Source organism: Thunnus maccoyii, chromosome 14 (assembly GCF_910596095.1).
Source record: "Thunnus maccoyii chromosome 14, fThuMac1.1, whole genome shotgun sequence".
Taxonomy (NCBI): domain Eukaryota; kingdom Metazoa; phylum Chordata; class Actinopteri; order Scombriformes; family Scombridae; genus Thunnus; species Thunnus maccoyii.
In genome coordinates, this window is record NC_056546.1 from 11565187 (window position 1) to 11590997 (window position 25811).

Genomic DNA, 25811 nt, shown 5'->3' on the forward strand with positions numbered 1-25811 from the left:
CACAGATAAACAAGTAGACAAGCAATTAGATTTAGGTTGTACAGTGTTTACCTACAGAATTGCACCGATTACCCACATATGGATCACGATATACTGTCATAGTAAGCAATCTCATTTCATATGTTTCTGATCTAAGTAAACTGCAGAAACAGCTAAGCTTTTAGGTACATAAAGACATGTAAATGAATACTGCAAAACCTTATGTTATGTTTATAATGAACAGCTCCATGAACAACTGATCTCCATATCGTTGACATGCATACGGCGCTTAGATAAAGATAAAGAAGGCACATTTCATGAGTGGCTTCTCATGAAGGATGGGAAGAAAATTGTTTATATTCACCCACACAAGCTTGCGGGTTATAAACATGATTCACTTGGAGTTTGCAGTGAAGCTGTACATAGCGATGCAGTGTAACTCTTGAGACTGAGTATTTGGAGGATCACATGCTCTGCAGATGGTTTGTGATGAACAAAAGATTTCACTCATAATGAAATTTTCTTCTGAAGCCTCTGTCATCGCCTCGCATGCCTCTATTTCATTCACAGATGAAAGCATTTGTTTTTGCCTGGTGCATCTGTAGTAATTATTGTTTTCTACTGGTTGTGTAATCATTTGTAATTTCAAGTTTGCCTTTGTAAATGGTGTCAGTGACAGAGATTTATGTTTGTTCATTTTGTTTTTCTCATCAATCTTGACTGGTAGCCAAGGGGAACAGCAGAAGGATACAAAATAGTGTTTTTTGATCTCTGGTAACTTTTTTCTCTTAATACTGAATGAAATGTCCAGAGCCATGTTCTGGAGGACTAACAGTCTTTCAGCATTTTATATGAACCTTCCCTCGCTGATGAGAGTGAGTCATATAAGCTGCTTATTAAGATTCAGCAGGGTGGAATTGTGCCTAAATGAGACACGAGTGCAGCTTCTCCTCGTCAGAAGTTACCTAGTTTGAACGCGAGCTGTGATAATGTAGCATCAGTAACAGAGAATGAGTTCTTCACATGAGCAACTACAACAAAAAAATAAATGAATAAATGTTGGTTATGAAATGTAAATTATATTGAGTGAATTGTATTTAATAGGAATTAGGTAAACTTACTGACAGATGGAAAGTAACAAGTTGTTTCTTTTTTGATGGTGCTTGTAATTAGAAACCACAGTGATGCAAAATGAAAAGCTGGAAGAAAAACAAAGTACACCTATAATTGGACACTTTCAATTGAGTAATTTCACAAAACTAAAAAGTGAAAAGATTACTGATTACTGCTTTAAAAGATGTGTCTCATTGCTGTGGAGTACACACTGTTTTTGTGGGAAAGGTATCTGGATGAGGCTCCTGCCAGGGGGATACGTATGCTTGGGGACTGAGGTGTGCTGTGGCCAGAAAGGCCTGTTGTTTGGCCTTGGGCCACCGTTCTTGTCCTGTCAGCTCAAATCTCAAAGACCCTCCAAATGATGTGTCAGATCCTTGAGAATCCTTGTCCAGCCAGCAGGACTGATTAAAAATTTAACAAACATCACCTCCACAACTTGAGACATACCTCAAAACGTTGACAGCTTGGAAGTCCAGGGATAGTTTAGATTCAAGCACCAGACTCAAACTGAGGAGTAATGTGTCTGAAAATTATATCTGTATGCTTGTTTTTCATTCTGCAATTTTTACATAATCAGCATGATGTCTACTTAAAGTTCTTATTATTTAATATTTTACTTCTGCTCTTTCCCTCTCATCCTCACCATCATCCTCATCACCACCACCTTCAATCTGTATGATTAATGGTAACTATACAGTAGAGTGCTTACCAAGTGTGGAAAAACACTGCAGCATTCAGTAGTAGAGCTTGAATAGAGGGTCCTGATAGCAAGCTAATGGCTGCAGCTTGTTGTCTTGGTAACCAGCTCAGATGTTTACATAGATGTTGGCCACTCAGTGTTGTTTGTCACTACAAATTAAATCGCAAAATGGCAGATAGGATGATTACTTTAGCTATGGCTCACTCACTTTATGTCCCCACTGCACAGGATTCATCGTTTAGTTACATCGGTGATGGATTTATTAAGTGTTTTTTAACCTTTGTCGCTCAGAGACCTGAACTGTGGTTTCCTTATATATCTCATTTCCTTATCTATCTGATTCTTCTTTCTCCCAATCAGCTGGCATCTTGGGACTCCACCCGCGGTTTGAATGGTAGCCTAAAGGAGAATCGGATAGAGAGCGGTATGCAGGGAGTGACGCTGAAGATTGTAACATTACTGGTAAGTTGTGGGAGTACACTGAATGTATTAACACTTGACCTGAGTAGGCAAATAATCGAGTAAGAACACAAATACCACAGCAAACACATCAACACATTTATGGAGGTTGGTTTTTACACCCGCTGATTAAGCAGCAGTTTGTTTCTCTGTGAAGTACACACTTAGACATAAAACATAAATGAAGTCCTGTCTTTAATAGTAGCCTGTCTCAAAAAAAATTGTCCAGTTCTTACCGCAGTTGAGATAAACAAAGTGTTCACTATGTGAGAATTTACGATAAAATACAAAAGCCTCAGTCAAGATTGAATCCTAGTTTCCCTCAGATGGATGAAGAACTAACAAAGGACAACACAAGATCCTGGTTTTGCAAACTGTCACTGGTGTTGTCACTCTTGGAAGAAGGATTTTTAATATCCTTTCCTCCGTCCCTGTGAATCTGTAGAACACCCTTAAAATCAACTCTACAATCAGCAGCTTGTCCTCAACTTCTCCAATTCTTGCAGCGTCTTTAAGCGACTTCCTTTCTCCGCTGGATCGCACTCTTCTCCTCCCCTTCTCTCATTTTTTCTTCTTCACACATGATTTACCTGCACCATATTTATTCACATAAGTTCTGCTCAGCTCTCTCTTGGCAGTGTCACTTAATCAAGTCATTTGCCCCTGCCCACTTTAACACTCCCCCTCTCTTCGCTGTCCCTGTTTCCCTGTCTTTTTCAGCTCTCTTTACTCCTCCTTCACCCATTTAATGCTGCCCTGACACTTTCAACCCATAAAGAAGAACCCTGGGTGGGGAGCGATAAATTTTAAAATGGCAATTACCACATTGATGAACCATAGCAGTTGCCATAGTGCCATGTGTTACAGGTCAACAGTTGCTGAGGAAACTATTTTATTATGATGAAGTTTGACTTAGATCACCTTAGAAGGTCTTCATAAAAAGGTGTCACCCCAAAGTTCTTAAGATGACTGAATGTGTCCTCGCCTCAGTCGCCAATATGGCCCCGAAGAGATTATGATGCATCTTGATAAATGACATGCTTGTGATTAAGTACACACATATTATACTCTTTTCCCCAAGTTTGAGGATAAATCTTGGTCTTAGAGACTAAATCTGCACACGTTCACATTTCATGGCATTATCATTATGTCAGTAATGTATTCTCCAAAACCTCCTTTGAGCAATTGTACAATATTCATCTGTACAGGAAGAGCCTTTTGTGATGGTGGCCGAAAACATTCTGGGCCAACCCAAGAGATACAAGGGTTTCTCGATTGATGTTTTGGATGCCCTGGCCAAGATCCTGGGCTTCAAGTATGACATCTACCAAGTCGGAGATGGGAAGTATGGCTCAGCACTCCCTAATGGATCCTGGAATGGCATGATTGGAGAACTCATTGGCAAGGTTAGTGTTTTTTTTTTTGTTTTTTTTTTTAATCTCAGTCAATCAATGTCCAGATGTCAGTCCAAATCCTTTTTCTGGGAGTCAAGCCACATTGGCTTGTTTGGAAATAAAATGGGAGCCCAATTATAACGCTCAGTAAAGTGGAAAAGATCAGAAAAACATTGCACGAGCCAAAAGCATCTATCTGCAAATCAGTTTTCTCCAGTGTGTGACATCACAGATTGACTGATTGCGGTCTGATTTCTGCTTGTTGGAGGGAAAGTTTGAGAACTTGACAAAAGCTGTTATGGATCATAAGGATAATGTGATTTTAAATCCCTTTGATAGAGGTAAAGGTTTGTGTGTTTTTCATTACATTGTAGCAGAAAAATAAAGATTTATATAAGATTTATATACTATATCTGTAAGAGAAACCCCACACTTTGTTGAGATTTTTTATTAAGTCACATGCTCCCCTGCAAGTGTCAACCTACAATCTTCACACTATTGTTTATCAGAGGGAGTTGTGTGATTGAACAATGGCAGAGTGAACATGTGGTGTTGAACACAACAATCCCAATATGATTACTGCCACCAGGTCCAGCATGCTTTCGCTTCAATGACTGTAAGAGACTGATGTTTTTTGTTCAAAAGACCTGTGGGTTGAAATGAGTTATGTTCACTCAGAAAAACCATGTTACATTGATGACAGTATTCTCTCACGAAAAGGCAGGAGAATACAGACTGGAAATAATGCAAACTTGATTTCATGATAAGCAAGAGAACAAACAAAAGCAAAGAGAACAAGGCCTAATAATCTCCCTGGTTATTATCTTCAGAGTCAACTGTACTGGGGAGATGACAGAATACAATAGTTATATAAAGGAAGGCAAAGTTTGGTCTATAATGATGAAAGATCAGTGTCACCAAAATCAAAAGGTTTTCTCCTTGCTCAGAGCATGAAGCTGCACAGAGAAGTTGTTTGAGTAAAGAGTTGGGAGATACACTCACTTAAAATTTTAAAATGTGGACTGATGGTGGTTCTTGAAGAGTGTTAAGCCTCTTTCACACATAGGTCCTGGTAAATTTCAGGCACTGCTAGTGATTTTCACTATTCACACATGCAGCTGCATTCAGGAACATTTCCATCTTGTGCCTTTTCACACATGCCATGGCAATGCCACAACAGATGGGTCACGGGAAAATCCAGCAGATGGCGGTAATGCAACACTTATGGATGCCAACCGCCATAAAACTCAACAGAAGAAGAGGGAAAGACTCACGAAACTCAGATCAAACTTTCAAACTAGGCAGCCCTGATCAAATATGAATTGAGATTATGTTACTGCATTGCCTATTTCTTTCCTCAAATGTTTCCAGAAACCTATTTTAGTGTACTTTTTAGCCATAATGAGAAAATTTGTGACACAGCCACCATGTTGAAAACAGATGAGCCAAAACCTAGCACCGCCCAACTCGCAGTACACCAACCACACGTCAAGTCTTGTGATTGATTGGCTTGCTCCACATGAAAGCATCTTTTGTCAGACGGACATAACCCTTTACGTGCTTGTCCCTGAAATGTTACTGCTTTCATTCACAACACAGCCATGCTGGCATTTTCCCTGACATGTTACTAGGTCTTGAGGTGGGGAATTGGTGGTACAGATTTCCCTGACTATCGATCCCTACTCCCATTTCACACATGACCTCATGCAGGAAATGTTCCTGAACATTTCAGGGATAGATTGCCTTTGTGAAAGGGGCTTTAGTAGTGTCATAAAACTAACAGGTTTCCCCTGGTCAGGAATGAAAATATGCACACCAAATTGGTGCAAGACCACTTCCTGGAGGTCAAATGCAAAAAGAAAAAATGCACACAAGTGTTAAACATATTATGTTGACTTAAAAGAACGTATGAATCTCCATCCACAGAAAGCTGACTTGGCCATATCAGCCATCACCATCACGCCAGAGCGCGAGAGTGTGGTGGATTTCAGCAAACGCTACTTGGACTATTCAGTGGGAATCCTGATGCGCAAGTCAGAGGAAAAGATAAACATTTTCTCTTTGCTGGCACCATTTGACTTGGCAGTATGGGCGTGTATTGCCGCGGCCATCCCTGTGGTGGGCATCATGATATTCCTGCTCAGACGCATCCAGGCAGTGCGCTGCCACAACAACACAGGAGGCCATCCACCGCCTTCTGTCTCCACCTCGCTTCAGAGCGCCATCTGGATTGTCTATGGTGCTTTTGTACAACAAGGTAGGTGATAGTTTGAGTCTGGACACCACTACATGCAAGGAAAGCTGTCATCTCCTGTGGAGAGGCAAGGTTAGGCGGGTTTTCATTTCAAACACAAGTCAATTTCTCTCACTAGTTACTAAACCTTCAACCAGAAAAGTACTAACCGATAAAGTGTGTCATTGTTGACTGAACGAAAACCTGCTTGCTTTTGACCTTCAGTGGCACATCTTTGGACACTAAGTACCAGCCATGCAGTTCACAAATGTAACATTAAATGTAAGCAGAATAAAAGGGAAGAAAGACATTTTAAAGGGATTGCAGAAAGAAGATTGAAATAAAAACAAATCAAATCAATTAAAATGCATGTGGATGTCGGTAAACAGCAAATGCTGATTCAGTAGTGAGTCAGTGTGAGGCACAACGCCCACCCTTGCATTTTCTAAAGGTGCCTTTGTCAAGGAGAACGTCCCATCTTTAGGTCTGGTGGAGATCCAGGTATGTCCGGTTTGGATAAATGACTACTTCAGCAACTGATGTTAAAGCCTGAACTGCATCTATCAAAGTCTGGCACACTGCCTATGAGCATTTTTTAACCCAACACCCACAATATTTCAAGAAAAGCTGAATTCCACGTCTTTTCTCTGTCTTTCTTTTTTTCTCCTCTTTCTGGCTTGCATTCCAACGTTGCCACTTTTTGTTTCAGTCAAGTGAAATGCTTTTTTTTCCCTCGGGATGACATAGGTCACTTTGATATGGATCTGACTGCTGATGCATACTGTGCCATTGTCAGAGAGCATAAACTTGGCAACCGTATCCCCCCAATGATTTAATAATGATATGCCAACACTTGGCTGGGTTTTGTTGTATGTTCAGTGCAGATTAAACTATCCACCCACAGACATACTGACTTTTCTCACTGCCTTTTACAAATGGGGACTGCCTTTCTTTTGTCCTATAAAGAGGTCACGGAGAGGTAGGAAATAAAGAAATCTGAAACTGTCCTGGAGAACAGATGAAAATGACACTTTTTCCTTATGATTAGAGAGTTTAATCAATTTGTTTCCAAGATGAGAGAGACTGCACCACAGTGGACTTTTACAGTGGGGTAAGATCCAGTTTCAAGATGCACATTTCACATTCGTTGACCTTAAGAAATCAGTCAAAGCCATGTATAATAAAAATGACTGATGCCGGAGTGCTTTGCATCTGACAAGACCTTCAGTTTTTTTTAACCAAGCTGTCCTAAGGGCACAGCTGTGTTGATTGTGACACTTTCAGACAAATATGTTTTCATTACATTTCACACTCCTGAATCTTTCAGATGACATTTCTATGGCTTTACTTTTCAAAATTGGAATGTATGCTGACATTTTTCTCATGCACCTCATAAGATGTTTTTTGGATATTTGGAGAGAAAGAGAGTCAGTATGACAGAGAGAAACTGGAGATAGAAAAGCTAATGTGATGAACCAGTCTCCCCCCCCTCCCTCAAGGGATTAAAGACATGAAGGGAAGCACGTTAAAAGGAGTGAATATTGAATGAATATAAATGAGTACTGCACTCTTTGAAAAGAATTGGATTGGGATGTGTAATAGAATATACAAGCGTGCAAGTAACATTTTAGGGTACATGGGTTTGAATACACTAAGCCCATAGGAACATAAATGATAAAAACTTACAATAATTACACAAAATAAGTCAACTGCTGCATTCAAATATGATTATTGTCTCAAAAGCGATAAAAAATTACAACTTGTAGCAGCTTTAACACCAACTGGTGTGTGATTAAAAATGTATAAACTTAAATGTGTCAGTTTCAGTATCAGAGTACTTACTAATCACTGGTTGGCTCACCCACATGCTTATTAGTTCATTTAACATTTTTAGAATATTAAACTTTATCTCCAAAGTCGTATTTGCAAACCTAAAAAAAAAGAACAGTTTCATGAAAACACTATACAAAGTCAATGCTCAGTAGGTTGTTATAAATGTGCAGAAACGACACTGAAATCCTTTTCTGGTGAGAAAGTATGACTGTGGTGTACCAGAACCACCACTTTACCCCTCACACACACACAATGCTGTTTTCGGTTTTTCTCATTGAGGTCACCAATCTCCTGAAGGCTTATTTGAAATGCTGGAAATAATCCCTGTCACTCAAAACGTGCTGTATTAATTTAAAAAGCCTTTATTTTCTTGGCTCTCTTGTAATATAAAAAGTAATTGAAATAATAAAATTGGGTAACAAGACCTGATAATAATAAAGCGTGCCTACACATTTTGGCAACATTACCTTATTCACTCTATCATTGGCTCTACATCACATATACAAAATGTGTTCTTTAAATGGGATTCCAGTGCACATCATTTCTTGCTATTCATGCTAGTTTAAGGATAAGATGAGAGCTGCAACGATTAGTCAATTAGTTGTTTGAAGGAAAATTAATCAGAAACAACAGAAACGAAATGATATTTTTCATTTGACATTTATCACTCTTTTCTGTTGTTTTATAGACCAAATGATTAATCATTTAATTGAGAAACTAATCTGCAGATTCATCGATAATGAAAATAAATAAATTGCAGCCCTAGATAAGATATATTATTGTGTGGTGATAAAGTGGTGGTTCTGCACAGTACATGTAAAGATGATGATGATAATGAGTGCCTCTATGTTTTATACCTGTGTGTTTATACCTGCACCTCCACAGGCAGTGACTCCATCCTGGGGTCGGTAGCGCTGCGTATCGTCATGGGCAGCTGGTGGCTCTTCACCCTCATTGTGTGTTCGTCCTACACAGCTAACCTGGCTGCCTACCTCACTGTGTCACGCATGGACAATGCTGTCCGGTAAGACACAATACTTTCAATTCACATTTCTTTATTACATTGTTTGAACTCAAGTTCAGTTATTGTGGAGCTCTGACAAAACAGGGGATTTAACTTGTCAAAAAGGATTGGTTCATTTAGTGCTGCATATGTTCTGCAAGTATATGTGCAATACAAAACTACTCTAATTGTCTCATTATTTTGTGGTATAGAATGACAAAAGCACAGAAATTACACTTGCAGCAGTTATTTCTTTATTTATATTATCAATCTTACTGTGAAAATAGTACATTCTGTAAACTAAATTCACTGTCAAATATTGTATGTGTGTCAATGTGAAGATATGACAATTATTGTACGTGAGTTTATTTTCAATCGATGAAGTAACTGACCCACTTAAATATACTTTATAGGACAAGGACTATTTAAAAATACTAGTATATTTCCTCAACTTAAAAATATTAACCACCTTGAGCACTTAAAGCTTCTGCTTCTGCGTGCTTTCATGTTAACATAGTCTGTGTGAACCTTAAGTGTATGGCTCTTGAAGTATGCTTTTTTTATTATAGTTACATCTTTGTTTAGTGGAACTAACAGAATAATATTTTTCAAAACATAGTATAAATTACAGTACATACTGCGGTAATTTTAACTACAGCAACAACCGCTGTAGCTCAGGTTGAAAGCTCATCTGTGTGCATCTCTTGTCAGCTGCACTTGTTTGGCCTATCTGCTTTTCTGTAATTTTTGACCCACTGCCTAACAACTCACCTGTCCTCAGTCCAAATGTTATTTGTCAGTAAATCCAATTTGGTGTGCTGTCTCTCCCAATAGAATGGGCAGAGGGGCATTTGATTGTATTGGGTCTGTCTTCTGTTGAACAAATAGCCACATGTGGACATGTGAGGAGAGAGAGTGAATGCTAAACAGCACACAGCTCACCTGTGAAGAGACCTTGTCTGCATGTGTTTACTCAACTTTCACATCTTACATTTTATAGTTTTGTACAGTTTAGGGAATAAAATCAATATTACTGCAAATAATTATATGTAGGAGGTAGTGTAGGGGGGTGGTGGAAAGTACACAGCGAAGCAAGTTTTGACTTGGAACAATCCAAACTCATGCTGTACATATCCCTCTCTGCTGTTCTCAGTAGTAAATACTTGATATAACACGTACTCTGTGTGGGATTCACTGGTTTGCTAATATCCAAACAGATTTTGAAGCAAACAAGCCTGAGAGATAAAATGTTCTGGAGTTAAAAGCTAATAAATCTTCAAGTGTACAACATTTTTCTCACACACTAAATTTTTTTGTTTGTTTGTGTCTGTAAAGAAATCAATGAAATGTGCTATATAAAAAAGTTGCCTTGCCTTACATACAGTATATGAGCATAGAGGATATAACTGCAATTCCATAATATTTTTATAAATTTCTCCAACCAGTATTCCAAGCTAAGGTAGAAGAGAACTTGCTCTTTCATTTGTACTCCATTGCTTTCCTGACATCCATGAGACACCTCTTAAATTGCCCAGCATTAGGTCTTTCTTAGAAGCAGCACATTCAAATTAACTCTACTGCTCCACTTCCCAATTACATAATATGTGTTAGTGTTACCACTCTTGAGAACTTATTGTGACACAGCATTTTGTGACGCAAAGTATAATTTGCCAGTAGGCTTAGTAAATCTGTCTAACCTCTAAATTATCAGGAGAAAAAAATGTCATGGTCGCACTGAGGACAGGTGGATTCACATGTTGGAAGGATCAGATTAATTTTTTAAACTATATTTGTATGTCTGGCGTCACATCTGAGCAGCAAAGTGATTGCTGTCTTTTATTACAGAGACAGAAGAAATAACACCTTAGATCTAACCTCCAGAATGGAAGTTATTTGATTTAATGAAAAAAATTGGCCACTTTAAGTCTTTTTAAACTATTTTCTTCTTCCTCTTGTTTGTGGTTCTCTACCTGCCCACTTAATGTTTTAAGAGACTAACATTACCCACAGTCAAAGAGGGTATCTATTTGGCACATTAATGAAAGGTTTTCTTTTGAATCAAAATACAAAACAAACAAAGTTCTAATTTACCACATAAAAAGACAGAGTGGGCAACTCTGGATTAGCCCTTAGTTGTCCTTAATTGTCCTTAGTTGTCCCTCCCTAGTTGTCCTTTTTTTAAATGACCCACTGGTTAGGTATAGCAACCCTACTGTAGTTCTATGAGGTCAAATTGAGTCCTGATTTATGCTGGTGTCCATGCCCTGTCAGAGAGGGAGAACTTACTGCCTTTGTATCATTTTCACAGACAGACCTAAAGGTCAGGTAAAATGGAAACTTTGCTCTTTTCTTTCTGACCAGCAATTCACCTCCTTTGAGGGCGGCAACTGTTTTTGCACCATTGTAGAACCACTGGAGGACAGATTCCACAGGACATTTACACTGTAAATTTGATCTTTTGTGTGGGGCCATTGCTGCCCTTGGCTTAATGTTAGCTCGAAAAAGGAAGGGTACTCACCACTCCCATGGGGAGAGACTATGCAACACTGCCTTTCCCAGAGGACACAGTCAGGGGGCAGGTCACAGAGCTGGAATCAAGCTCTTTTAGAAACAGGATGCAAACATTTTTTATCATTTTATTCTTTCTGCTAAGAGCAGTGCAAGAATGTTGGGAGCTGGTAGTCGTTGTGGTTGGACAGAAAGGCGGGTTTGTAATGGCCCATGTCTAAGTAGACAATGAGGAATATAATTTGTATTGCTTAATTACAATAGCAGATTTTCATTGTCCTCTCCAGATGCACTGTACCTTGAGGCTTCCCTCACTGCTGTCATTGTCATTTTATCTCTCTGTGCTCCAACTTCACCTGCAACATCATCTATAAATGTAATGTCTGTTTTTATGCAGATGACACCTTGATGATAACCTAGGTTTTAATTATACTTGATGACCCAAGCTAAAATATGAAGTACTGGTAAATTGTCCAACAACATAAATACAATGTCCAAATCTTAGAGAGATTGTGCCAGATATGACTTGAATTTTAAAAAGCATTTAAAAATCAAGTTGTTTTTATGATTCTTCAAGAAATCAACTTCCTTTCTTCCACAAGTCAAAGACACTGATATACAGCCAAAAAGCAGCAGCGAGGGTGCCAAAAGAGACAAAATATCCTCCTTTTAGATAGAATAAGTATCTTCCACTTCTATGTGGTGTGTTTCTTCATGTTTCTAAATGTGTGTGTGGATGATACATTAATTTGGTGCGATGGGATCCGATATCAACTTTGTCTGAACATAGTATGGTTACTAAAGCCAACATTTTACATTTTAGAAAATGTCTTTAAATACTTCAAACCCATGGCTTTTTCGCCTTTTGTTTGTCTGTAAATAAGCCTTTACAAAACGCCTACGCCCTGGGGCACAGAGGTGAAATGTTGTTCTGTAATATAAAACTATTTTTATGTTGTTCTCCTGAGGTAGTGTAAGAGAGAAAGTCGGATTAGTTTCATAACTTTTTTGTCCTTCAGGATATCACGAGACAATACTAATTAAGGGAACTCTTTGGCTGAACCCTTGTTTTTAATGTTGTATCAATCAACTCAACTTTATTTATACAGCAACTTTCATTAAAACATACAGCTCAAAATGCTTCATATAGCAAGATTAAAACAAAGAATAAAAAGAAAAATAGAGAAATAAAATTTTGAAAAACTGAAAATTATAATAAAGAATAAAATGTTGAAAATCTAAAAACCAATGATTAGAACTTATAAACTAAGGCTATAATATTACATTCATAAAGATAAATATATCCATGACCATGTGCTGCCAGCCATTTAGCTCATTTGATTACAACAAGAACGCCCATTGAAGGAAATTAGTGACATGCACACATGAGAGGAGGCGGATGACTGTTCTTTATATGCATGTAGCAGTTCTGTGGCAGAGATGGAGAGAAATAGGAGACAGATATAAATTAAATGTGGAGTGCTTGTGTGTGTGGTTGTTGGTGTGCTTTTTTCAATCTTTGTTTGGCCATTATAGCTAATGAACAGAGGGCTGGGGTTGGGCCTCTCTGTATTGATTGTGAATCTAAGTGTATGTTGCCCTTCTTTGATGAAAGAAAAAGGCAAAGAAGGGAAAGTGCTTAAAATGGGTGACAGATGTCTTCAGTATATGTAAAGTATCTACTTTGAATAGCCCAAAATTATCATCACTTGTTAGCGCTTTATCTTTGATTGTTAAATGTTCCTCCATCTGTCTATTGTTTGATATTTTTCTTACAACACACGGGCCTTCACCTCTTGTATTTATTCCATTCACTCCAGCTGGGGGATGTAAATATTTATGGTGTTGATTTATCTGATGTCTATAGTTCCACAGAATGGTTAACAATGCTTGTGTAGTTAGATAAAAGTAAGCCGTTAGACAAAATTAAAGCAGAAAAAATTTTACTCTTTGCAGTAAATCTTGCGGTTTAATCGGACAGAATAAGCTGGAGACCATGAAATATCTAATCAGTCGTTTCAGTCTCTCTCGCTTGCTCTTTCCCCAAAAACCACTGCTACACCATATAGGCTTCTAATTAAATGGTTGAATTAGTCCAACATCATCATCTTGAGATAAGCTATTTGATTCTCTCACTTTTTTGGAAATTGGAGAGAAGACAATCTTAGCTGTATAAACATTCTGATTCGACTCTAATGTGTTGATTTTCTGAAGACATGTAGAAAATGAACAGGCAGAATGTCAAACATATCAACCCAATAGCAGTCAAGGAAGTAGGTAATCTTCTGTGTAGACATTGCCATTTAGCAAATATGATTCTGTACAAAATTGGCAATTATATATATACACACATATAAAATACCGCTTCTGCAAGGAGCCCCATGTCTTATTGCCCACACAACATCTGCATAATAGGCATTTCAATCAGGAGAGACTAGTTTTAACATATTAAGGATGGCTCATGAAAAGTAGATTAGAGTTTGGCGCAGACTCTATCATGAGTTAATGCCCAATCAGGGCGATGAACCCAATAATCAGTCAGCAACGTAACCCAACCAACCTGGTGATCATTACTCTGAATCTGGTTGGAGTCATGGTGCTGGGGTTAGTGGTGGTTGGGGAAAATTTTGGCATCGGTATCAGAGGCAGCAGGCTGCACACTACAGGTGCAGCTCATTTGGTTGATAAAGAGTACGCTGATTAGTGATTTGCTCCAATGTGCATAAGAGATGGGGGTGGTAGTTTTAGGCATACTGATTGGATGGAGTGAACCACGAGGGAGTTAAATCTTGAATTCTAAATAGAGGGAAAATTCTGTGTATGAGAGGATATGAGCCAAAACACATGGCTTAGGGGGAGTAATGAGAAGACTGTTGGTAGCAGCGTGAACTCCTTTTTTAACACAGCGTCTTTTCTTTTACTGGTGTGGGCACCACAGTCAGATGTTTTAAAATCCTACATAAACAGTAGTGCCATACATTCAGTAGAATAATGATACAGACATCTGACTGTTTTATCTATAGGCTGTTTCTCAACTGAAATTTTGGAAAATGTACTTATTAATTCACTGTATTTATCGCTCTTACAAAATAAATTCTGCATACCGGGTAATGGAAGATTTTATTCATATTATCGACGCCTAGTATGAAGTATAAAAAGATTGAAGTCTGAATGTGTCAGATATTGTGAAACACAACACATTTGCATACAAATGTCATTCATAGCAGCAAAAGGGGGTAATTTAATTGTTTAATAATCAAGTGTTTTGAACATGCATATTTTCTGACTTAATACCACAAGTGTTTCCTAAGTGTGTGATTTCTTGCATCATATTGGGATTACAACAAGACATGCTTGTCATTCCAGAAACTGACATACTGCAGGCAGCGACAGCTCTGTTGGCAGAAAACATGGGCAAAATAATTGTGTGATCCAAATGCAAACAAATCGTATCCCCAGTACCAAAATTTTAAAATACCAGTTTGGAACCTGATGTGCTCTCAAACTGATGGAGGTCTTTTAACACAGATTATTACAATAAAAATGACAAAATAACTGCTGTTGTCTGATGCTGTGAGTTGGGCACATCAGGCCTATATTTTAATGACGGTTTTCTGCTATTACTGTTTGTAACTTAATATACCTCAAAGTTCCAAAGTAAAAAAGGGCAAACTGGTTATTTAGCCTCTTAATATCCTCTGTAGATTCATGCAAATGAATTCACACTGTTTTTATGATACTTATCTTCCATAGTAGTCATAGTTTCTGCTGGCAAACATGTCGGTTTAGTTTTCTACATGAGACAAACTGAAATGTTGTAAAGATTTTGTAAAGATTTTAATTGTTTCCTGTTTTTCCATCACAATCTTCTATCAAATCTGGTAAACTAACTTGCTGATGTGACTCTGACTGTAGGTCTTTCCAAGACCTGTCCAAGCAAGTGGACCTGGTGTATGGAACAGTCAGGGACTCAGCTGTGTACGAGTATTTCCAGGCCAAAGGCACCAATCCTCTGGAGCAGGACAGCACATTTGCTGAGCTCTGGAAGACCATCAACAAAAACAACGGCTTTGAGCACTCTGTTTCCAGCCCATCGGAGGGCATCAAGAAGGTGAGTATTTACTTTAGTCTCCACAAAGAATACATGCTGTTCACAGGGAACAACAAAAAAACTATATTCTAAAGTCATAATCCAAGATTTAAATAAATGTCTGTTAAGTCACTATCTACTGCCGAATGAGATAACAATGGTGATTGAGCCTATGGCCCACTGATGAAAGCCCTTGCATTTGCAGTATTATGAACTGGGTGTTGGTGGCGACATTCTCTGGAAAAAAAAAAAAAAAAAAAAAAAAATCACTAATGGTGCACAGTTAGTGACGCATTTTCCATCACCCAGCACTGGTTGGTCCACCAGAGAGAGTAGGTGGGGCTAACGCAACAGACTCGCTCTTCAACTCACTTGTGTGAAGCGGTGTACTGTTTTATCCAGTCTCTGCTAGCGTTGCGTCCCAGGTGCCAACTGCCAACTGACTGACATCAGATCTTTGATATTGTAACTTAAAATAACATTTGGCTTGGAGAGGGATGGTGCCATTTTAAAAGGCATATTTAATCAAATCCGTTGTTTCTGAAGTGTTAATGAAGTATGAATTATTTAACAAATCATTTCAGTTCAAACTCACAAAGTAAAATATACTCTGACCAAGTGCTTTATTAGGAACACCTGTGCAATTAAATGCATGTTAATGGGGTGGACAAAATATTTGGAACACCTTTCAATATAATGCACTCCAGTATACCACCAAGACCCACTACGACCTCAATAATTAACATGAAGAAGAATAATCACCTTTCTCACAATGCCAACAAAAACTGAAACTGTATAAGCTTTGTAAAAGTAGAATTTATGGCAGAGCTGTTGTATTCAATTGCATTAGATTGCACGGGTGCTCGGTGAGTGTATATTCAGCTACATTTTTGCAAGAAAGAAGCAGGCAATTAAAGAATTGTCTTGACTTTCAGAAACTGTAAATCCTGGTGAATAAGTTATGTTGGACTTATAATTATATCTTCTATTCAGAGGAAATTAATACTTGGAAGCGTACTCAGCCTTGATGATAATTAACTGTAGAGTTTTACCGTGACCACAACCAGGTAGGAATAAACTGAAAGTGAAATAATTACTGTCCCTGATTCACAGAGGTAAGCCACAACTCTCAAAAAACTTACCACGCTACTGAATTTAAATTTCATGCAGTCTCTCGTCTGTCTCTCTCTCCCCCTTTAACCAATAAAACACAAACTCACAACTTCTGTCACACATATACAAACTGCAGATTGAGGAACAATCCATAATTAAACAAATTACAGTGAAGTCTAGACATAAACACTTTTAATTAAACTGCCTTATTATTGGTGTAGTCAAGCCAGTTTGCATTGCAGTTACATATATCAATGGAAAACAACTCTGTTTTTAATCCAACTCCAAACATATTTGATGAGAAGTCATTTTAATTACTGAATTACTACAGAGCTCCCCATAGCTTGCAATTCACAACCTACTGCATGTACCTCATTTTGACCTCACTTTATACGGTACTTAGATGGGAATCTCTTTATTTATTAAAGGTGAGTGAGCCTTGTGTAGTCCTAATGAGATGTGAGGTGAAAAGGCTCTTCAGCTGTATTTGTTGACAGCACAGTCTTCTTTGGAAGATGCAAGATGTATACACACCACAGGGAAGAAAGCCAGAGCAGTGTATACACACAAAAAATCTAAATCCAAATGATTTCAGACAGATTTTCATCTTTTGTTCTACATATTCTCTATTATGTGCTTAAGGCTCCAGCACATGATCATGTCTTTTAAAATATGCTGCACACAAAATAATGCAATGCTAGAAGAAATAGGGATGCAACTATTTTATTCATCTTAGTAAAGAAGTCTAGTGTTGTGCATGCTATACAATATTTGGTCTAATATTTGGTCTAATATTGGTATAATTCTGTGCAAATATATTTTTGCATGCTGACTGAGATCTATTGTTTGTTCAACTCAATACGTTTTTCCACAGTAAAAGAATCTTCCTGTGCACCATGTGCCCTCTATTACAGGGGTTCCAGGGGTAAAAAAGCAAAGATAAATGAAGTCATGCGGTCAGGTTTTTATAATTCTCTCCTAATGTGATGAATGAAAGTCTGAGGCAAATGGCATTCTGATTCAAACATGATGTTGGGCACATGAACAGGAAAAAGTTCATAAATAGGCAGGTTTAACCATGAAAATCAAAGGAAAAAATAATGAGATTTGTATATGACAATACAGAGGAATAACATTTTTCACTTGACTTAAAAGCTATAGTCCCTCAAAATCACAGTCTGCATCTTTAAGCGGACAGTTTTGCATAGTTTGTATTTGTGTGCTGTATCTAGTTATGTAGCAAAAAATGTTTTGCTTGTCTGTACGATACCATCTTGAATTGATCTTTGTCAAAGAGCTATTCAACTCATTTAAGATGTTTCTCAGCTAAGCTAGTGCCACTCTGCTTTACACACCTACACATAATTCTTCTTTGTGTATGTCTTTTGTGGTGTGTGTGTATGTGTGTGTGTGTGTGTGTGTGTGTGTGTGTGTGTGTGTGTGTGTGTGTCTCGGGGTCTTTTTGTTAAACTATCCAGACAAAGCGAGAGTCATATGCCTTTCTGTGGGACATGGCGGTGGTAGAATATGCTGCTCTGACAGACGACGACTGCACTCTGACTGTAGCAGGAAACGGCATGAGCACCAGAGGCTACGGCATGGCCCTGCAGCACGGCAGTCCTTACAGAGACCTCTTCTCTCAGAAGTATGTATTTTTTATAGAGTTTAATATTAATTGTGAAAATAACAATGATAGCACCAGCTAAAATTTACCAAATTTTGTATCATGCCACCTTTTAAAGGAATAATCCAGCACTATGGGAAATACACACTCTTTCTTGCCAAAAGTTAGATGAGAAGATCATTACCATTTTCATGTCTGTGCAATAAATATGAAGCTATAGAGGGTTAGCTTAGCTTGAAGACTAGAAACAGGGGGAGACAGCTAGCCTGACTCTGAAAGAAGGTAACAAAATCCAGCTACCAGCACCTCTAAAGCTCACCAACATAGATGTTATATCTCTTTTATTTAATCCTTACAAAAAAGTGATTCCCTGGAGGTTGTGAATTTAGAGTGAATATGTGTATCTCCCAAAATGTTGAACTATTCCTTTAAATAATAATAATAAATTTAAATCTGTTGGATTAAGCATGCATGCAAGTACAAATTTCATATGTTCAGTCCATTTTATTTGCTCGTTTTTTTTTTTGTGCATCTCTTTTTTTCTCCAGATATGAAACTCGAAATTTGTCGCTCCAAACATTTTCAATGCAGTCTCACAAGATTGATAGAAGTGAATTTCAAATCAAAGCTGCAAACTTTTTTCTCCACGTAAAATATGAATTCAGCGGAAACACTGTCTAAAATGGGAGAATTGATCATCCTGTAAACTACAGACTCGGTGAAAGATCTTAAATACATCACTTGTAGGAAAAAAAATGGTGAACATTTTAGGGTGTCTGGAGTTGTGATGTTTCATGAATATAAATGTGTACAAATGACTATATGTCAAAAGCTTTGGCAGCTGTGCGTACACATGTCTGAGTGTGACTTTTTGCTCTGAATGAATGTGCAAGCTTATGCACACATACATACATGTCAGTCACCATTGAAGAGGCTGAATAATGGCTGTGCTGAACGCTAACCACCCCAATGGGACAGATTCACGGTCTCGCCTCTGTTTGTACTCGGCTGTCATCATTCTCCTCCACAACATCCATCCATTCCTCCCTGTTGTCTGTGTACTAACTAATGAGCTGACTGTAGTATTTGGTCATCTTTGTTTCCAGGCATATACAATTTGATATGAAACTAATTAATCTTGAAGCTGTGATTGTTTTTCTTTGCATTGTTTACACAGGACTGGTCTTTTAGCTCTTGTTAGCATTTAGAAATTGTTTCAGCAATGCATCAACATCATGTGTTTCCCTCTGCATTTTAACTGACCGTGGGTCTTTAAAGAGCTAAGAATCAATGCTAATTCAGCACCTGAACATTAACAGTATTTTTTCCCCCTTTCATTAGTTTTATTGCATGACTACACAGTATTATCGTATAATTATAGTCATTCTGAGTAGTCTTTATTGATTTTCTCATTTTCCTTCATGGTTATCATTGAAAATGATTTAATTTTCTGTAATTTGATTAGCCGGCATTTAATATAAATGACTCAATACTATTGAATTATGTTTCCTGTGGTGCTGTTACATGAAACCGTGCACCTACTCTGTGTGAAAGAACTACTTAATCTTTCTCCTCAGGATATTGGAGCTTCAGGAAAAAGGTGACCTCGACATCCTAAAGCAGAAATGGTGGCCAAAGAAAGGCCGCTGTGACCTCCAGAGCCATGCAGATGCCCAGCCGGAGGGAAGGGCGCTGCGTCTCCACAGCTTTGCTGGCGTGTTCTGTATCCTGGCTGCCGGGCTGCTGCTGGCCCTCCTGGTGGCTGCACTGGAGACCTGGTGGAACAGCAACCACTGCCGCAGAGAGCAGCCCAAAGAGGTGACCACTGGCAACTCGCCGGGCCAGGGCCCAGGCCCAAGCCTGCTCACCCAGAACCGGGCCATGGTGGCCACCACGGGTCCCCCTGCCCCACCAAGGCCCCGGTCGAGACCCAGACCCCCGGGCCCCCCGGTCCTGCCCAGAGATGCCACTGCCACACTCTACTTTATGGATCCAGCAGGCGCTGACGCCAGCCCCGATTTAGTAGAGCTGCAGTACACCCAGTTATAATAGGTGTGCCCCTGATGATAGTCCAGACATCATGTGATCAATCTACTCATTCCTTCTCATGTTGGGAGAAAGGTTGGGGTGCTTTGTTAGGGACTTCTGAGGCTTCTCTCTTAAACACACTCACTGTGATTCTCTCTCATACTGACACATAAAAAACATTAATTGTCTACATTTTGTTCTGAACAAACAATCATAGTAACTGGTGCTTATGTGAGAGAACCACAGCTGGAATAACAGTAAATATAATGTTGAATTGCAAATTCAAAACCACATACTGGAATTGTACTTCTGAGTCGATAAGTGCTTCAGTCGTACAATAGCTCTCTTTAGCTAATCCATTCAAGTCTTAATGCTGTAGAGCTCTGACTTCATCTTGCTGCTGTCGACTGGGCAGCCCCTCTGCATGAGGCGTCCAGACAACTAAGGCTTGACATGGATCCCTAAACTAAAGTGTGAGCAAAAGCAGATGCTAAAGAGCCTTGACCTGCCTGTTTGACTTGACAGTCCAACAATCCAATAAGAACCACTGGCCACCCATTTCAGGCCCAGTCCTGTCCTGACAAAACACAGTAAATCAAACCAATGCTGGTTTTTTGTGCACATGAGAGTTTGAGTTACTGCTGTTGATTTCTATTTCAGACTTGTGTGTGCAGCTGCTCTCATAATAACCACATACTGCTGTCATGTGAGAGTCAGAAAAGCCAAACATTCACTGTCTCATTAATTATAGCGTTTGTTGTTGTTTGAGTATAATCACGGATATAACCTCTAGTATTGTTTGTAGACATGTGTTAAATTGATATTACGCCCCAAATCTATCTTTAGAGCATCAAACACCCTTTGTAGGTTTGAAATTGCTGTAAAAAGTTTGTAGTTTACATGGTTACAGTTTAATCCAATGGTGGCAAACAAAAAGTATCAAAATATCCGTAGAAATGTATAAAAACGATGCTTCAATTTATTCCAGTCCAAGTTATTCCAGTACATATTCCAGACCAATAAGCAGTGAGCAATTTTGAAAACACTTATTTTATAATGAAAAAATACTAAACATTCTCTGGTTGAAGCTATTCAAATGTGAGGATTTGCATTTTCCCCGTTTCAAGGTAAATTCAAAATGAATTTTTCCTCAAATCAAGCACTGTTTAAATATGGCCAAATACACAGCTTAACAGTCATGAATTCAAGCTGACTACAGATACTGTTCTTCACACTACAAACTTTTTACAAACACCTTTCAAGAGTGTTTAATATTCAACAGATGTGGGTGGAGTATCACTGTAAATTGTTCAAAGCATCAATAGCACCATGACAGCAAGAACAAAGAGTATGTGGGCATTATGACAGCCACCCTCCTGCAAGCCTAAGCACACAAGCCATTTAAAGGAATAGTTCGACATTTTGGGAAATACGCTTATTCTCTTTTTTTGCCAAAAAACAGGCAAGAGGATTGATACCACTCTCAGTGCATCAACTATGAAGCTGGAACATGTAGCCGTTTCCACCTGCTTACAGTCTTTATGCTAAGCTGAGCTAACTGTTTCATGGCTGTAGCTTCATACTTAAAGTCCAACTGAAATTAAATTGCCTACTTTGTCTACTATAGCATACATATCTGTAAATCCCTTGTCCTGCCCTGTGTTATCCTTTGAGAAAAAAACAAAAGAGAGAAATTTATTGATTTCATGATTGTGCCCCCTAGTTTTACATTATTTAGATTTCATACCATTCTGCCAACCACTTGCATAGCTGGAGACCTTATTTCAATACAGTAAATCATATCTTATCAAATCAAATCTCATAAAGTGATAAAGTAGCGTTCTATCATGGGCAGAGCAGATGGTCGCACTGAGCCTGATAGCATCCTGCTACACAACACAAGAGCCACAGACTCTGAACAACAACCCACATTAGCTTTCCTGCTAAAGTCTCCTTATCTAACTTATAAATATGAATGCACATCTTGTCCTGCACCTTCAGGGTTTTCCCTGGATTTTTTTGAGACAAAGGTGGCAAAGGCTGGAGAACGCGCATGGTGCAGTGTACACAGTTTGTGTGTGCAGTCACACACCTTCAGAGTGTTGTGCACGTAAGTGAAAAAAAAAATCACAATTTGACATACATGTCCATAGGGATTTTAAATTTTAAATTTTTTAAGATGGAATAAAAAGATGAAAAATAAAGGTTGTGCCACATGACGTTTATTCTGTAGGCCTGGCACGATATGTTTATCTCCCGATTTTATACTATCATGGGTGCCAATTCGATTCAGAATCGATTCTTGATTCAAAACTGATTCTCGATTGAATGAATAGAAAAAGCGATACTATTTTCAGTCTCCTGCTCCAGTATACTGTGTGCCAAACCATTCACTGGTGCCCTTAATACAATATGAAACATAACTGACAGATAAGATAAATAGTCAATTTCCATTTTAAAACATTAAATGCATTAATTAATTAATTAATTAATTTAAAGCATCTTACAGTCTCCTGCCTGTATGAGAATAACAAACTGAGGAGGAGGCGGAGTGCTCTGCTGTGTTGTTATTAACGTCATGTCTCCAGCAGTGGAGAGCAGCCTCTCCGCTGCACGTCAGCTACGAGGAAAGCGCTGTCAAACACGCTGAGCAGGATTTTTGCGGTGAAACTGCTGGAGTTCGCTGCTCCCCTGAGTTAATATTAGTCTCTGAGTGACGATATAGAAAATTATTCACAAAATACTTCACAGTTGTCTCGCAAAAGGTAATTATTTAGTCATTAAATCAACTCATGCTTGTAACCGCTGCCTGATTTGAAGATGAATTACAAGATAATCTAGCGTGTACACGCTGTAGACTGTGTGGGCGCTGCACTGCCTTCGCAGTTGAGTTCCACCTTTTTCATTCCGTCAATGTCACATACCAGAATTTTCAACAAAGGCAGCAGCCAAAGGCGGCCCATAGGCAGGGAAAACCCTGACCTTAGCTTGTTGAACGGGCCACCAAATAAACATTCACAGGGGAAAAGTGCACAGAGGCTACATAGTCTATTAGCTGCAGCATTAAACAGCATGGAAACATACCAGAAAACGTCACCTTGGACTTGTTAGATGCTGGTTTGGTCATTGCCCTTCAAAATCCCTGTTAGCAACACACTGTCTGTCCGTGACTTGTAGCTACAGCCGTTTGTTTACTTTGTCTCCGTTCAGTAAAGTGCAGTACTGGTAGCCTGCAAGCTGAAGAGGAGCATTTCTGATATTTTTCAAAATAATACTACAATAATACTAATACTATAATAATACTACATAATATTAATTAATACAAAATTATTAATACATTTAAAAAACATGTTGACATAATTTTTGACTGAAAAATGGGATGATTAAATGTGATTTCTGTTGGACTTTAACACACAGACATGAGAGTGGTATCATTCTTCTCATCTAACTCTCAACAAGAAACCTAAGAAGTGTATGTCCCAAGATGTTGAACTATTCCTTTAAGTACTTGAGTATCAGTTTATTGCAATTATATGTCAATATCCAGATTCAGATGGGACCATTTTGGTTATGTATGGTTGTCTATGATTTTCAGCAGGTCACTAAGAATTTCGGTCTGGAAAGGGTTTCTGGTCCATTGACATATAATGACATAACAAGTGCTTCACCAGAAGGGAGGCGGGACATATGGACAGACAGAGAGAGAGACTGGGAGGAGGCCGAGGCTCTTGACACAGGTCAGGAGCGGCCTGACATTACTGGATGGTCATTGGCTGTGTCAGGGCGAGGGGGCGGGGCATGGGGCCGGGCAGGGGTAGATTTTAGTCGCTTCATCTGTCATCTCACCTCATGGTCTCTCCTGTTTTCTGCCGTTTTTGTTTTGTCTTGTCTGTCCTCAGTGTGTCTTGACCTAAATGGGTGCATGATGGTAGAATAAAATATTGTTGTGTGGAGGGCAGGATGCAGCCAAAAACAGGCGTGGTAACATTTGTTGAAAAATGTGTCTGATTAACAATAATGAGCTATTTATTTGGCTTCTCCCTCTCCTCTCCCATATTTGTGTTGCCTCATTCATGCTCGGAAAACGAAACATTCTTAAAGACCCTTTTATAATTTCAACTATTTCAATTAACTGACATGAGCTATCTATGTCTTCATTTCAATTTTATTGTCTCACGGAGTCTGATTCATTGGATTTGTGCATCCATTAGAGCCTGTCTTGTTAACAACTGATGCTCTTCATGCAAGAGTCACCTACTATGGATGTGTGGACACCTAATCGTGTAGAAAATTTAAACACTTCTGCATGAAGAGACATCTTCTTTTAAGTTCATTTCAGAAGTAGAGACATTACCTTTACAACTCCATATTTAAGATTTAGTATTTTAAGGTAATGTCTCTCAATGTTGGCTGCTTGAAAAATTCTAGTATATTATTCATTTTAAATGTTTGGGCTTCCTGAATGAAGCTGATAGCAGGTCTGCTATTACAGCATCCTTCAGACAACTGTTGTAATCCGTCTCTCTCTGTCTTTTCACTCTCTCTCCATTCTATTCTATCTTTAAACCTCTTAACCCTTTTCACTGCACATTTTTATCCTTTATCACACTCCTACTTAATTACATCCCTGCTCTCTCTTCCATTAAAACCTATCCCACTCTCTCTGGCTCTGCCTTTCTTTTAATCTGTCTTTAGGACAAAGAGGTGAACCTGGAACAGGTCCACCAGCGTTTGAACAGCCTCCTGGACGAAGACTTGGCCCACAAGCAGCTGCCAGGTCAGTCTATCGAGATCTCTGCCCTGGACATTGGCAGCATGCAGCCCAGCCAATCCCTGGAGGTCTTGTCTGCAAGGGACTACCCATCCCATCGGGGGCCACCACCCCTCTCTGTGACCACCTTCCTCCAGGAGGGTCATGGGGCAGGAAGGACACTGGGCGCAGTCGGTGGCAGGACCTTGCCCCTGCCACTCAGCAGTGCCACCATGCCCTCTATCCGCTGCAAACACAGGGCACCCAATGGGGGGCTCTTCCGGCAGAGCCCAGTCAAGACACCCATGCCAATGTCCTACCAACCAGTGCCAGGAGGACCCATCCCAGAAGCCAGCGAGCCCAGCCACGGGACATCCATCTGAGCACGCCGAACATTCACAGACACTCGAGCTCCAAAAGAAGAGTGAAGAGCTGAACAGTGTGAAGAGATATAAATAAAACACTAAAAAAGGATTTTTATGACGACCAGTAATGACGAGTCGGTGGGACGACACATGACGACAAGACTTTACTGTACATATTTGTAAGTACAAAGAGAGAGAGAAGCAACATTAAAAAGTGTATTTTGAATATTCTCAACAGTTGAGTTTAAAAAACATAAAAGTATTAAAAAAATGACTGTTTGAATGGCTTTGTAAATTTTGTTCTAAATGAATAAAGGTGACAATTCTTTGTGGTTGTTTTCTAAGTGCCAAGTTCAAAGATGTTTTCTTTCAGATCAACATTAACTGAATGTACTGTGAGAATTCATGATAAAAAAGACATTTCACACTTCAAAGACATTGGAAGAATTGATTTGTTTCATATGAAAAAAATAAAAAGTATAATACAAAAACACTGAGACGTGTGCTTGAAAACATTTAGAGTATCAGTGTCATGCTGTCAGTGTGTATCTGTGACTCTGGGATCACTGATAAAATAGTGTTTGAGAGCACAAAGGGAGGAAAGTGAATGCTCATG

At 38.9% G+C, this 25811-nt stretch overlaps 1 protein-coding gene across 1 annotated transcript in view; it reads left to right on the forward strand.

The window, feature by feature from the left end:
* grid1a (glutamate receptor, ionotropic, delta 1a) overlaps window positions 1-25278 on the forward strand; it is a 261978-nt gene extending 236700 nt beyond the window's left edge. Inside the window, exons 10-17 of the mRNA XM_042433678.1 lie at window positions 2156-2257; window positions 3463-3660; window positions 5575-5905; window positions 8600-8738; window positions 15141-15336; window positions 17907-18073; window positions 19630-19870; window positions 24776-25278. Of these exons, the coding sequence (XP_042289612.1) occupies window positions 2156-2257; window positions 3463-3660; window positions 5575-5905; window positions 8600-8738; window positions 15141-15336; window positions 17907-18073; window positions 19630-19870; window positions 24776-25213 (1812 nt within the window). The 3' untranslated portion in view covers window positions 25214-25278. The remainder of the gene's footprint in view (window positions 1-2155; window positions 2258-3462; window positions 3661-5574; window positions 5906-8599; window positions 8739-15140; window positions 15337-17906; window positions 18074-19629; window positions 19871-24775) is intronic.
* The last annotated feature ends 533 nt before the right edge of the window (window positions 25279-25811 follow it).